This window comes from Podarcis cretensis (assembly GCF_951804945.1).
Source record: "Podarcis cretensis genome assembly, chromosome: 6".
Classification (NCBI taxonomy): domain Eukaryota; kingdom Metazoa; phylum Chordata; class Lepidosauria; order Squamata; family Lacertidae; genus Podarcis; species Podarcis cretensis.
Window position 1 is genome coordinate 98452327 of NC_137175.1, and position 12150 is coordinate 98464476.

Sequence of the window (12150 nt, forward strand, 5' to 3'; positions counted from 1 at the left end):
TGTATTCAGAATGTCTTCTCAATATTGTTCTTTTTCTAAAACTTTATTCAGTTTCTTCCCTGACTGTCTTCACTGTTAATTTCCCTTTTTGGCATTCGTTCTTCAGCAGTGATGTTCCAAATGGAGCAGCTCCAGCGCAAGAAAGCATTGGCCTCCTCTCAAGCAAAACTGCAGCTCTGAGCTTGTCGGAAGATACTGAAGCGGGAGGAGGCGACTTGGATGCCCAGAGGACAGGAGCAACACCTACATCTGCTCCCTGAAGGAACAAAATCATCTCTCCATTTCTGTCTGGGGTCACCTTTACCCCTCCTTGGGATATAATGGGAGACACTGAGCAAGAGCTGCAACAATGGCAGGTCCTGAGACAATGTGCACAACACCACTACTAGAACAAACCCTGCACATAGTTCACATTAACACATTTTTTAATTAAAAAAATGAAAATTAGCAGTATCTGCAAGCAACTCAGATTAAATTTGTTTTTGTTCTGTGAATGAACTTTATTTTAATAACTTTGGATGCCTTGAATGCCAGGGCTTTAAAAGAAACAGATATTATATATATAAATATATATACACACACTCTGTTTGATTAATTGTATGATCTTAATGAGGTAGGTTTTCTCTTTTATTTTGGTATTATTACATACCCAGTGTATAATTTCCTCTTTTCTTCTCCCTTCAAAACAGTCTCACTCACCACTGCTTTGTGTGAGTTTGAAAAGAAAATAGGAAATGTTGCAATGGAGGAGGAAGCTCTCAATTGCCTTGTCAGAAAATGTGTTGCAGAGTTTCTGAAAGTAACTCTCTTTAAGCATGCTAGGACATCACCGTTATCCATTGTATTTTTCTAAGCATGATAGGTTTTTAACTTCAGTTTGTAAAGCATGTATTCATCACCTCAACAAGCAGATCTGTTTACATGAGTAAGAATGAAATAGCTGTTCCATTTCTGGTAAGGCAGCATAAATTGGCTAATACTGATTGATCCCAGCACGCTTGAAAGGCAGCCATTGCACTTCTTCTGCAGATTAAAAACAGCGCCTAAACTTCAGTGTAGAGTGGCTTAAGTTGTCAGAGATGGGTTAGGTTGAGAAATTTGGGTCTCTCTGCTTTGTCGGGTCTAAAGCACAGCCTCTATGTTAACGTTTGTTTCTGGGAAGGATGGGGACTGCATGATATCCTAATGCAGGGAAAGCTGCTGCATCTGCCCAAGATGAGAACTGTAGAAGTTATAGTTTGGGTGGGATGGAGAGAAGCAAGAAGACAGGAAGTGCAGGCCCCTTTACTTTGTGTTCCCCTGCATCTTTATTGTATCCAAAGCTGCTCTTGGTTGTCCCTGGTCTGTCTTGGTCCCTGGTCTCTGCTGTATTCAGTCTCTGAGAGTGAAGGCTTCTCTGAGTAAATGGGAGAGACTGACAAGATAATAGAACTCCTTAGATTTACTTTCAGCAACTCTGTCTCAACAGCAACACCCTTCAGGATCTAGATGGGATGAAAACCTTTCTTCTTGCTGCATACGTCATTGCATTTAAGATTGTCCTTAAAATGCCACTGTTGCAGGCAGTGGTCTTACTTGTGCTGTGCATAATTTGACTTCCTCCTCTTTCCCTCCAAGTTTATATGTAGGTAGAGATGCTCCGAGTGGAAACCATTGCAAAAGCTCAAACACATCTCTTATGCCTACTTCTCCCATATGGATTAGACTACTAAAACTCAGAAAGCACTGGTTATGTAATAAGTTGAAGCATTGCTTTGCTTGGGTAAAAGCAGAAGTTTATTAATCTTGTTTTAGGTTGTTTTTCTTCCCTTAAACCCTTGTTGAGGTCATAGCAACCTTCAGCTATTTTGCATCTGTCTTACTGTTACATTGAACAAAATGGGGGGATACAGCCCCCCTGTTGCCTACCAGTAGGAGAGTCCAAGCAGAAGACTCTGTTGAGTAGTGATTATTTAATTTGCCCAGTCAAGGCACCGCATTTATATACTATTTCACATTGAATTTGATTATGCCCTACAGACCTGGCTGGCCAAAAATTTGATACATGTATTGGCTTGGGATTCGAGCATTCATTTTTTTATTTAAATAAAAATTATCTATATATGTATGTATATATACACATATATGTAGTTATATTTGTATATATATTGGGTATGTTTTAAGAATTTTTTCACATGAGTGCAGCTGTTATAAAACATCTGGGAGGTAGAGGCACTGAAAAAATATATCTCAAAGGCATTTTAACAATCATCTTCAGCTTCTCTTAAATTCACACACCACTCTATCAGAATTTTAACATGAGAAATTTTTTTCTCCTTTCGCACTACCTTTCTTTCCCCTGGCCCTGCTTTCCACTGAAGTCTAGATAGAAATACTTTCTTTTCTTGATGAAAATTGTTCACTTGAGGGAGCCCATCACACCTTTCTGTCTTTCCTGGTGCGGTAAAGCAAGAGTAATATCAGGAGAGCACTGAAACAAGCTAACTTTGCTTGTAAGTACTGTTATTCCTGTCTCTCACAACACAGGAACTCCTTTGAATGAATCAGGTCTATGAAGGGCCTGGCCCAAAATCTCATCTTTGTTTGCAAGAAAACAAAATTTAGTTAACCTTGTACATAAATTATGTAGCAATCTTTTAAAGATCTTCCCCTCCAGAGAGAGCCTAACTTGAAAAAAGAGAAAAATTGGCTTTCTTTTAGAATAATTTCATATACAGAAAATTTTCTAACTTCAGGGAAGAGAGACTTCAGCACTTCTTAGTCATTTTAATGTGCATACTGTGAACATGCATAAAGGGCAGGAGTGGAGTACCTCTGGCCCATGGGTCAATTTGGGCTTGTCCAAGATTCTAATTTGGCCCACGAGACTGTATTTCATAAAGCACACCCACTTGACAATCAAGTGACATCACTCTGGTGAGCAGGTGGTGTCACCTGATAGGAGGTGGACCTCCGTCCTACTTAGTTCCGCTGTGTTGACTGGTTTCTGCTTCACCCTCTGCAGGCAACCAGCACAGGCAGCTGATCCTTGCAGAAAGCAGGACAACCCCCACCCAGCGGACAGCTGGACGCGTCAAGCCTGCAGAAGGCGAGATGGGACTACTGCTGCATCAGCTGATGTGTTGCTCATGATCTTTTTGCACCTCTGTGGGCCAACTTTGACAGGAGGGTGGGTGGCCTCGCCCACCTGTCAGTGTTGGCCCATGGGGAAGGAGAGAGAAGGATCTGCCTCACTGGGCCAAAAAGATGGTTCACCCTTGGTATAGGGGAGCAGCATCATGGCGGCAAGTCCAGCCACCCTGATCTACATGCATTCACTGGTCTGTGAAATTTGCCCACGGCTGTACAAAGTGTATATGCCGAGGCTTGTCTGTTTGCTTAGGGACATTGCAAAAAGCAGTTTGCACAGAGGCTTAATCACCCTGCCATGTGTGTATTCATTGAGCACGTGGAAGAATGGGCAGAACATGAGGGAAATGCCATTGCTGATACTGAGAAGCTTCTACTATAAAAGTACACGCTCTGAATGTGAGCTTAAAAATTAGATCTCTCAACATTTGTGTCATCCCCCACCCAGGCTGTACTCTGTGCACAGTGTCCTATCCAGGTTAATGTCCTGTTTGCACAAGCAAAGGTTTTTGTTTAATCTTTTCAGACCACATTGATCTTGGCTGAGTTTCCTGTTTCCCTCATTTTTTGGTGCAAAGATATACTCAACAAAGGTGAGCACATAAGGAATTAGGAAAAGGCTTCAAGTTTTTCAGTGACTTTTTGGTGAAGTGTACTGGCTTTCAAGTAGAAGAATCTAATTCTGTAGTTCATCTACTTTGTTCTTTTATAATTAGTTTTCCTAAATTCGTTTGCTAGGGCTTTTCAGCACTATTTAAGGTAAGGAGCTGATTGGCAGTGAATCCTTCCTTCTTTGTAAAGGAGACATAGAAAATACTGAAACCTGAGAAATATTCTAGTGGCATTCACAACGCTCTTTTCAGAATCTTTTGAGCTTGGAGATTCATAAACTTGAGAAATAGAGAGACGTCTGCTGGTATTGCTGTTGCGTCAGTGGACTAGTTCCCACCCCCCTTTCATACGGTTTCTCTCTGTTTTAAGAGAAACATCATAACACACTAGACTTTTAAACTGTCCATGGGATCCAGACTCCACTTCTCTTGACGCTAGCTTTGTAACCTTTGTGCTCTGGATGCCTTATAGGAATGAGGAAATAGGCAAACAGACATAGATGTATTTCACAATAGTCAACAAACCTGTACAGCATCCTCCTCCGCTGTTCCTGTATACTGTGCTTAGGTTTTGACTTATTTTTCCCTGATACATTTAGCATACAATTTTAATAGCTGTTATTAATGAACAATTCTGTACATTACTCCTTTCTTTCCACTTTGTTGTTTACAACACCCTGTTCACTTCAAACCTTATTAGAGCATTTTGAGCTGGATGTCCTTTATTGCCCTAGGTAACCTTGGTGGTTAGAGCAAAATTTAATTCCGTAAAAGGTTTATGAAGGATTTACAGGGTAACTTAAATGCTTTTTGCAGTACCCATTCTAATTTAACTGCTCTAGCTTCTTCTGCTTCTGTTCCTTTTCCTTCTGTAGATGTGCCTGTCACCCTCCCTGATCATGCACCAGTCAAAAGCTTGCTGCCTCAAAATAGAGCATTCAAATGAATTCGCTTAGCCAATAACTTCTGTGAAGTTGCCTTTTCTAATGGTGTTATTACTCAGTGATGCACAAATGTGATATTGCCCCTACTGGTAGGCAAATGGGGGGTCTGTATAAATGTGGGAAATACCTTTTTTTGGTTTTGTTTTGTTTTTTTGGTTTGTTTGCTTTTTGTTCAAGGAGAGCCAAAGACTTGTGCTTTACTCTTGGGTGTTGGTTTTTTTTGGGGTGGGGGTGAGGTATTTTTATTTTATTCATCCTACTGGTTTAGCCAGTTTTTATTGAACTTGGTTTCTGTGTTTTCAGCTCTTAACACTGGTAAATATGTCTAAAAGCTTATGACTGTTGAGCCTTACAAAAATACATTCAGTGATGATAAATTATTAGATTTTGGAAGTGGTGTGTTTAAGCCTCGTTAAATTTGCAGCCATTTATATGTCCCCTTTTCTATTTTTTTAATGCTTGAATACTCTCCCATCACACATCAAGTTACAATTTGCAACAAAAAAGGGCTTATGAAAAAGTTATTGTTTACTGTCATTATTCCTGCTTGAAATTTTCTATTGAGGTCTAGTAAAAATAAATATAAGGAAGCTTGAAGAATTTTAGTAGAAGTAGCACCAGATGTAGTTAAATGCAGAAGCAAATGCATGCAAACACACTGCACATGCTGACTGCACAGGTAGTTCTGTGGTACTTGGCTGCAGAAAGTGTATTGAGTTGTATCTTAGACACGTTATACCATTTTTCTGCATGTCCAAAGCTATATAGAAGCCTCTTTCATTCTGACCAATTAATACATGAATCCATAAAGACAAGCATATGTAATCAAAAAGCACTTGGTTTCATAGTTCTACTAACTTAGCAGGCATGGGCTTTTTAAAAATAAATGGCCTCAAGGAGGTCACTCTTCAGTCATTTCCCCATATCTCATCAGTATGTTCATAGTGGAATTTACATTATGTTCTACGCATTTGCAAATATTTCTGTCTACGGAAGGGAACTTTTTCCAGTTGTATTCTTGAGATCCAGCCTGTTCATTTAAGATCTGGAGGCAGCAGAAGAAATTATACCACAGATGCATCTCCCATCCTGAGCCTCTCATCTGCCCCCATGCCCTGCCTGTTGTTATAAACAGACTACAGTTTTACCTTACATGGAAGTGGATGGTAGGCAAGTAGACCATGGATGGTAGGCAAGTAGTGGAAGGAAAGCTAGCAGCTGCATACTCTTCCTTGCCTCAAAATATCTAAAGGGGCAGACAGGATCACCTAACTGTGGTCCAACAACCCCAGATATTTGCTTGGCACAGTGTGTCTTGTGAAGTACAAACTTGATTATGAACGGCAGATTCAACTACCTGGTTCTGTTAACCAAAGCCAGGGCATGTTAGTGTCATGAGGCTTCCTTCCCCCTGCACCTTCCTCCAACCTGCTCTGGAGAGTTGGGAGAACCCCTAGAACAGTCTGCAGGGGAGGAAAAGAAGCCCTTAGGCAGGCAGAAAGAAATGCTTGCGTTGATGGAACAATCTCCTTAGTGCTGCATTGAATTCCACCCACTGTAGGAAAGTGAATGACTAATACCAGCAGTTGACTCCATCTTATGAAGCAAATCTGTGTGCTGACGTGCTCTAGAAAGAACTTAAAAAGATATTATCAGTGGCCTCATTCAGACATAGTGCTAAACTATGTTTAGCATTACAAGAAAAAGCCTGTGTAAGCCTTGAGTTTGCATTCTCCTGGGAACAGCTGCAGAGAGGCATTCAAAAGCTTTCAGTTTTAGATTAACTGCATCGTGCCATGAAGTTCTGTGCAGAGTAGACCCACTGAAATTAATGGATCTGACTTTGTCCTATTATTAATTTTTAAATGTTTTTTTTTTTTTTTTATCCGTAAGGCTAATGAACATCATATTTGCAAAACAGGACCTGTAAAACACCTAAGTTGGAATTTCCATAGTAGTAGCTTACACAATAATTGATTTGGTATTAGGCCAATGTAACATACAAAATCATAAAAGCATATGACAAGCGAATCAAACTAGAAATAATATATACTAAATCACAATACACACAGAAAATGAGGGGAAACACAAAATATAGTGCAAATTCTTAAATAATGCTTTGAGATGGATTGAAGTAATAAAAATAATTAAACCTTTATTCAAAATATTCATATAACTATAGCACCACCTAGTGGTGTAAGGATTATTTTTTCCACAGATGAGGCTTGTTCACCAAGAGAAGGGGGTTAAGAAACCATACAGTATGAGGAGTGGGTGCCAGAAGATTGCCATGTTTGGCTATACTCATAAAATCTATTGTCAACCCAAACTGCAGTGAAATCATCTTTTAAAATATTGTCCTTGTGTAATTCTTCTAATGGTGCATTAAATGTAATGAATTTAAGTAAATCTTAGTAGAATATCACCCCATGTTGTCTGCACCAAGAAAAAGTGCTTAATCTTAACTTTCTTTTCTTGCCCCTTTTTTGAGAGAAGCCAGCTTCAAGCCATAGTTTAGTAGCCAGGCTTCTGTCATTGAATCATAGTTAAGTTTAATTACTGTATACGGTTTGGACAACAGATAAACTGGCTCATCTGAATGGGAAGAATAAACTTCTAGTCATCTCCTTGCCACCATTCTGGAGGAGGAAATGAGTACATAAGCTCAGGATTTGTAGAGGCTCATTCTTGTAATGCTAAGGTTTAGCTTGATAGGGTCCAGTTAACACAGGACTCTATATCTCAGTGTAAAACTGGTTTTGTGTGAATGAGGAGCAGGGCATTGCACCTTGCTCACAAGTTCCAGTGGCACTTCTCCCTGCTTCTGTCGCCACACCACAGATGAAACAAGCCAGAACGTGGCTGGTCATGTCCTCTGAACCCAGCCTGTGGTTTGTTTACTCCAAACCATGCGCTGTAACCAAGACTGGCTCCAGGCTTGCCACTCGCGGTTTATTTGGAGGAAGCAAACCACAAGCCCAGGTTTGGACAGTATAACAAACCAGAGTCTGGCTTGTTTTTATCTGTGGCAGGAACACGGTAAGTAAGCATGAAGTAATAGGGTTTTTTACATTATGATTTAATGTAATGTGTAAACCAAGCTACTGAGATTCTGGTACAGAATTTCCCACCTCCAATTCTTTTCTCCCACTCCCCTATGTGGAAAACACAACAGATGAATCTTTTCAAAATTCACAGTTGTGCTTTTAAACAGACACACTAAAAGCAATGGCCTTGATTGAGTAAACTAAATTGCATGAGATTAGCTATGTCCCTGCATCATCAAATGGTTTCTGGTGTAATTGCTGGTCTTGGGTTGATACGCAGCTCTGGAGGAAGGGCACTCCACCCTTTTCAGGATCATCATTTAAAAACACCAAATTATTTCCTATTTCACCAAATCAACCCAGAGACAGTTCTGTACTTATTAAAAGGGTAGCTCATTGAGAGGACATATTGATGACATCCAAAGTAACAAGGAGCAGAAAATGGCTCCTTTCCCTCACTGCTTCAGTGGGATTCCTGTGGTAAACATTGTGCTGGATTTGCCAATGGACTCACAGTGTTTTAATTATTTATTATGGCAAAAAATTGCTTTTTGATTTCTTAAGCTACAAGCATAAGACTCTAGTTCTGAAAGACAGCAAACACTCTCAGCTTTCATTATGATAGTATCTTAGAAGTTCCTTAATAGCTACAGTTGCCATTTTCTGGGTAGCTTTTGTTCTGATGTTGCCTATATCTAAATAACTTATGTATTTATGACCGCCTGATGCTTTTCTCCCCACATACAAAAAAGTATCTAATTTTGGAGGCAAAAGTTTGGGGTTTTTTTTACCAAAAGAAAAACATATGCTTAAATGCAGAGACACTCTCTCTCTCTCTCTCTCTCTCTCTCTCAAAAGTATTAGATATGCTGATGTTACATGTATACATATCTTTTATATATATAAAAAACAGAATCCTGTGGAGTATTTGGTGTTTGCTATAAACAAAATTTGTTTGCTTCTGTGTATGTTAAAGTGACTTTGGGCACCATTTGTAGGCGGGATTGTCTTCTACATGCAAGTCCCATTGAATTCATGGGATGCCTGCAAGAAGAAACCCCCCTGTGCCCTCTTGTCGTTAATGTTAGTTTGTTGTGGCAGACAATACTCACAAGTCTTTGGCATCCAAAACCAGATTGTGTAACTGGAACAGAATCCCACAGCTGGATTTGGTTAGGGAGATCCCCCTAGCTTAGCATTAGATAAAGGCAGCTAGGAGTGGGGAGCAAGACTGGCAGTGCCCCCTTTTTTGCCGGCTGTCTTGACAGATCACAGTTTCAGGCTCTGTACAGATCCCTAAATTCAGTCTCTGCTGCCTATTGTGAGTTTACAATTGCCTTACAGTCTCTGCTTGCTATGTAAGCAGCCTCTTTGCTAGCCATCGACCCCTTTCCTTCAAGGCGACCGTATCAGCAGCATGGTGGCATTTTAAAATTAGTTTTGATGGACTTGCAGCCTTCGATCTAGATTTCACTCCCTATTTTTGTTCATCAAACCTGCCTCTCTCACATTTCCCAAGCCATTTCCAGTTGTGGGATTTCTCTATATCTGTGTGCATTCTTTATGGTTGTGTGCGGGGGTGGGGGGCGGGGTATTAAGCCAAGTTTCCTTTGGTCTTTTTAGGATTGTACCAGTCTCCCCGAGACATTCTTAAGTCATTATCACCTTTTTGGGTGGAGTTCATTTTTTAATAACTTTTTTGACATTTTGGTGCATATATGCTTGGGATAGAGCTCATGTAATTTACCAATCGTATTGATTGTATGTGATTGTGCCCTGCAGAGGTATATTTAACAAAAAATAAAATAAAAAATTGTCTAAAGTGATGCTGGTGATAATAAAGAAGACTCCAAGGCAATGAGCTCATTTGACTTTGTGATTTGCTTGGAGGTTGCGGGTTTGACAGCTATTGCTATCAACATATGTTTTTAGTTTGAGTTATTTCTTAGAATCATAGAATCATAGAATCATAGAATCATAGAATCATAGAGTTGGAAGAGACCACAAGGGCCATCGAGTCCAACCCCCTGCCAAGCAGGAAACACCATCAGAGCACTCCTGACATATGGTTGTCAAGCCTCTGCTTAAAGACCTCCAAAGAAGGAGACTCCACCACACTCCTTGGCAGCAAATTCCACTGTCAAACAGCTCTTACTGTCAGGAAGTTCTTCCTAATGTTTAGGTGGAATCTTCTTTCTTGTAGTTTGGATCCATTGCTCCGTGTCCGCTTCTCTGGAGCAGCAGAAAACAACCTTTCTCCCTCCTCTATGTGACATCCTTTTATATATTTGAACATGGCTATCATATCACCCCTTAACCTCCTCTTCTCCAGGCTAAACATGCCCAGCTCCCTTAGCCGTTCCTCATAAGGCATCGTTTCCAGGCCTTTGACCATTTTGGTTGCCCTCCTCTGGACACGTTCCAGTTTGTCAGTGTCCTTCTTGAACTGTGGTGCCCAGAACTGGACACAGTACTCCAGGTGAGGTCTGACCAGAGCAGAATACAGTGGCACTATTACTTCCCTTGATCTAGATGCTATACTCCTATTGATGCAGCCCAGAATTGCATTGGCGTTTTTAGCTGCCGCGTCACACTGTTGGCTCATGTCAAGTTTGTGGTCAACCAAGACTCCTAGATCCTTTTCACATGTACTGCTCTCAAGCCAGGTGTCACCCATCTTGTATTTGTGCCTCTCATTTTTTTTGCCCAAGTGCAATACTTTACATTTCTCCCTGTTAAAATTCATCTTGTTTGTTTTGGCCCAGTTCTCTAATCTGTCAAGGTCGTTTTGAAGTGTGATCCTGTCCTCTGGGGTGTTAGCCACCCCTCCCAGTTTGGTGTCATCTGCAAATTTGATCAAGATGCCCTTGAGTCCATCATCCAAGTCGCTGATAAAGATGTTGAATAAGACCGGGCCCAAGACAGAACCCTGTGGCACCCCACTAGTCACTCTTCTCCAGGATGAAGAGGAACCATTGATGAGCACCCTTTGGGTTCGGTCAGTCAGCCAGTTACAAATCCACTGAGTGGTAGCATAGTCAAGACCGCATTTTACCAGCTTCTTTACAAGAATATCATGGGGCACCTTGTCAAATGCCTTGCTGAAATCAAGGTAGGCTACATCCACTGCGTTCCCTTCATCTACCAGGCTTGTAATTCTGTCAAAAAACGAGATCAGGTTAGTCTGACATGACTTATTTTTCAGAAATCCGTGCTGACTATTGGTGATCACAGCATTCCTTTCTAGGTGCTCACAGACTGTTTGCTTAATGATCCGCTCCAGAATCTTCCCTGGTATTGATGTCAGACTGACTGGGCGGTAATTATTTGGGTCCTCTCTTTTCCCCTTTTTGAAAATAGGGACAACATTTGCCCTCCTCCAGTCTGCCGGGACTTCGCCTATTCTCCAGGAATTCTCAAAGATGACTGCCATCTTTGAGTGAATTCTCAAAGATGACTGCCATCTTCTTCCCTCAAGTGTGTCTTCTACAGTGTGAAAACAAGTATGTTGTTAAATACACACCCTAAAAGAAGTAAAATGGCAATATGAAGAACACATAAAAGCATATAAAAATGAATGAAACAAAATCAGAGGATGCTGTCCCTGCCATTAACTGTTGGGCAGGCCACCTGCTGGTCTGCAAACAAGCACATGGGAGTGGGGATTACTAAGGAGAAGTCCTGAGGGTAGCTTTCCTAGGAAACCCCCTCCACAAGCCTGGAACTGGGTCTCTAGCCAATTATACTGCAAACCTAGCTCAAAAATGTTAAAGGCAGTAATATTAACAATAGGATTGCTACTACCATTTACCTGGCTAGCTAAATAAGCTTCATTTGTAAGGCTTGACGTTGGAAATGACATTTGAAAGTTGCAGAACACAGTATCTTCAGAAATGTGATTGAAACTAGGAGTCTGCTAATCACATTATTTCTGCAGACCTGCTTCTGGAGAATATAGGGCTTCATCAACATGCTCAAATATTGCACAATCTTAAGTATTCAGAGCCCATCAGCACAAACCAAACACTGGTCCATTGAACAACTGCATATGTTTGCAACCCTCCTACCCAAAACATACATTACAGGCTGCATGCATGTTATACATTTAAAGCACATTTGAAGCAGATTTCTGTGCACTAGTTTGCTAAGGGTTGCTGAGAATTTTAACTCTGTGAGAGGTAAACTACAGTGCCCAGAATTTGGGTGGGTGGGTGCGCACATTCAGGGCATGGTGTGTATGTAAGGAAAACACTGGGGCCTAATTTGAATAGTAAAATGTCTGGCATCTGGTGGGCAGGACTTTTGTGTTGTGCTCTGGAATTGGCCCCTCTCTTGGGGTGTTCAGTTCAGTTCAGTTAGAGAGACAAATTCTCATTATTGCCTCATCATGTTGCTTTAGTTTCTCTCAGACGCTATGTT

At 40.8% G+C, this 12150-nt stretch overlaps 1 protein-coding gene across 6 annotated transcripts in view; it reads left to right on the forward strand.

Annotated features, from left to right (window-relative positions):
- The window catches only part of RC3H1 (ring finger and CCCH-type domains 1), a 73868-nt gene extending 64276 nt beyond the window's left edge, over positions 1-9592 (forward strand). For 3 of the 6 annotated variants that reach the window (XM_079981188.1, XM_079981190.1, XM_079981192.1), the window contains one exon: positions 107-9592. In XM_079981188.1, the coding sequence (XP_079837314.1) occupies positions 107-260 (154 nt within the window). In that variant the 3' untranslated portion in view covers positions 261-9592. The remainder of the gene's footprint in view (positions 1-106) is intronic. The other 3 variants (XM_079981189.1, XM_079981191.1, XM_079981193.1) reach the window with 1 other exon arrangement.
- The last annotated feature ends 2558 nt before the right edge of the window (positions 9593-12150 follow it).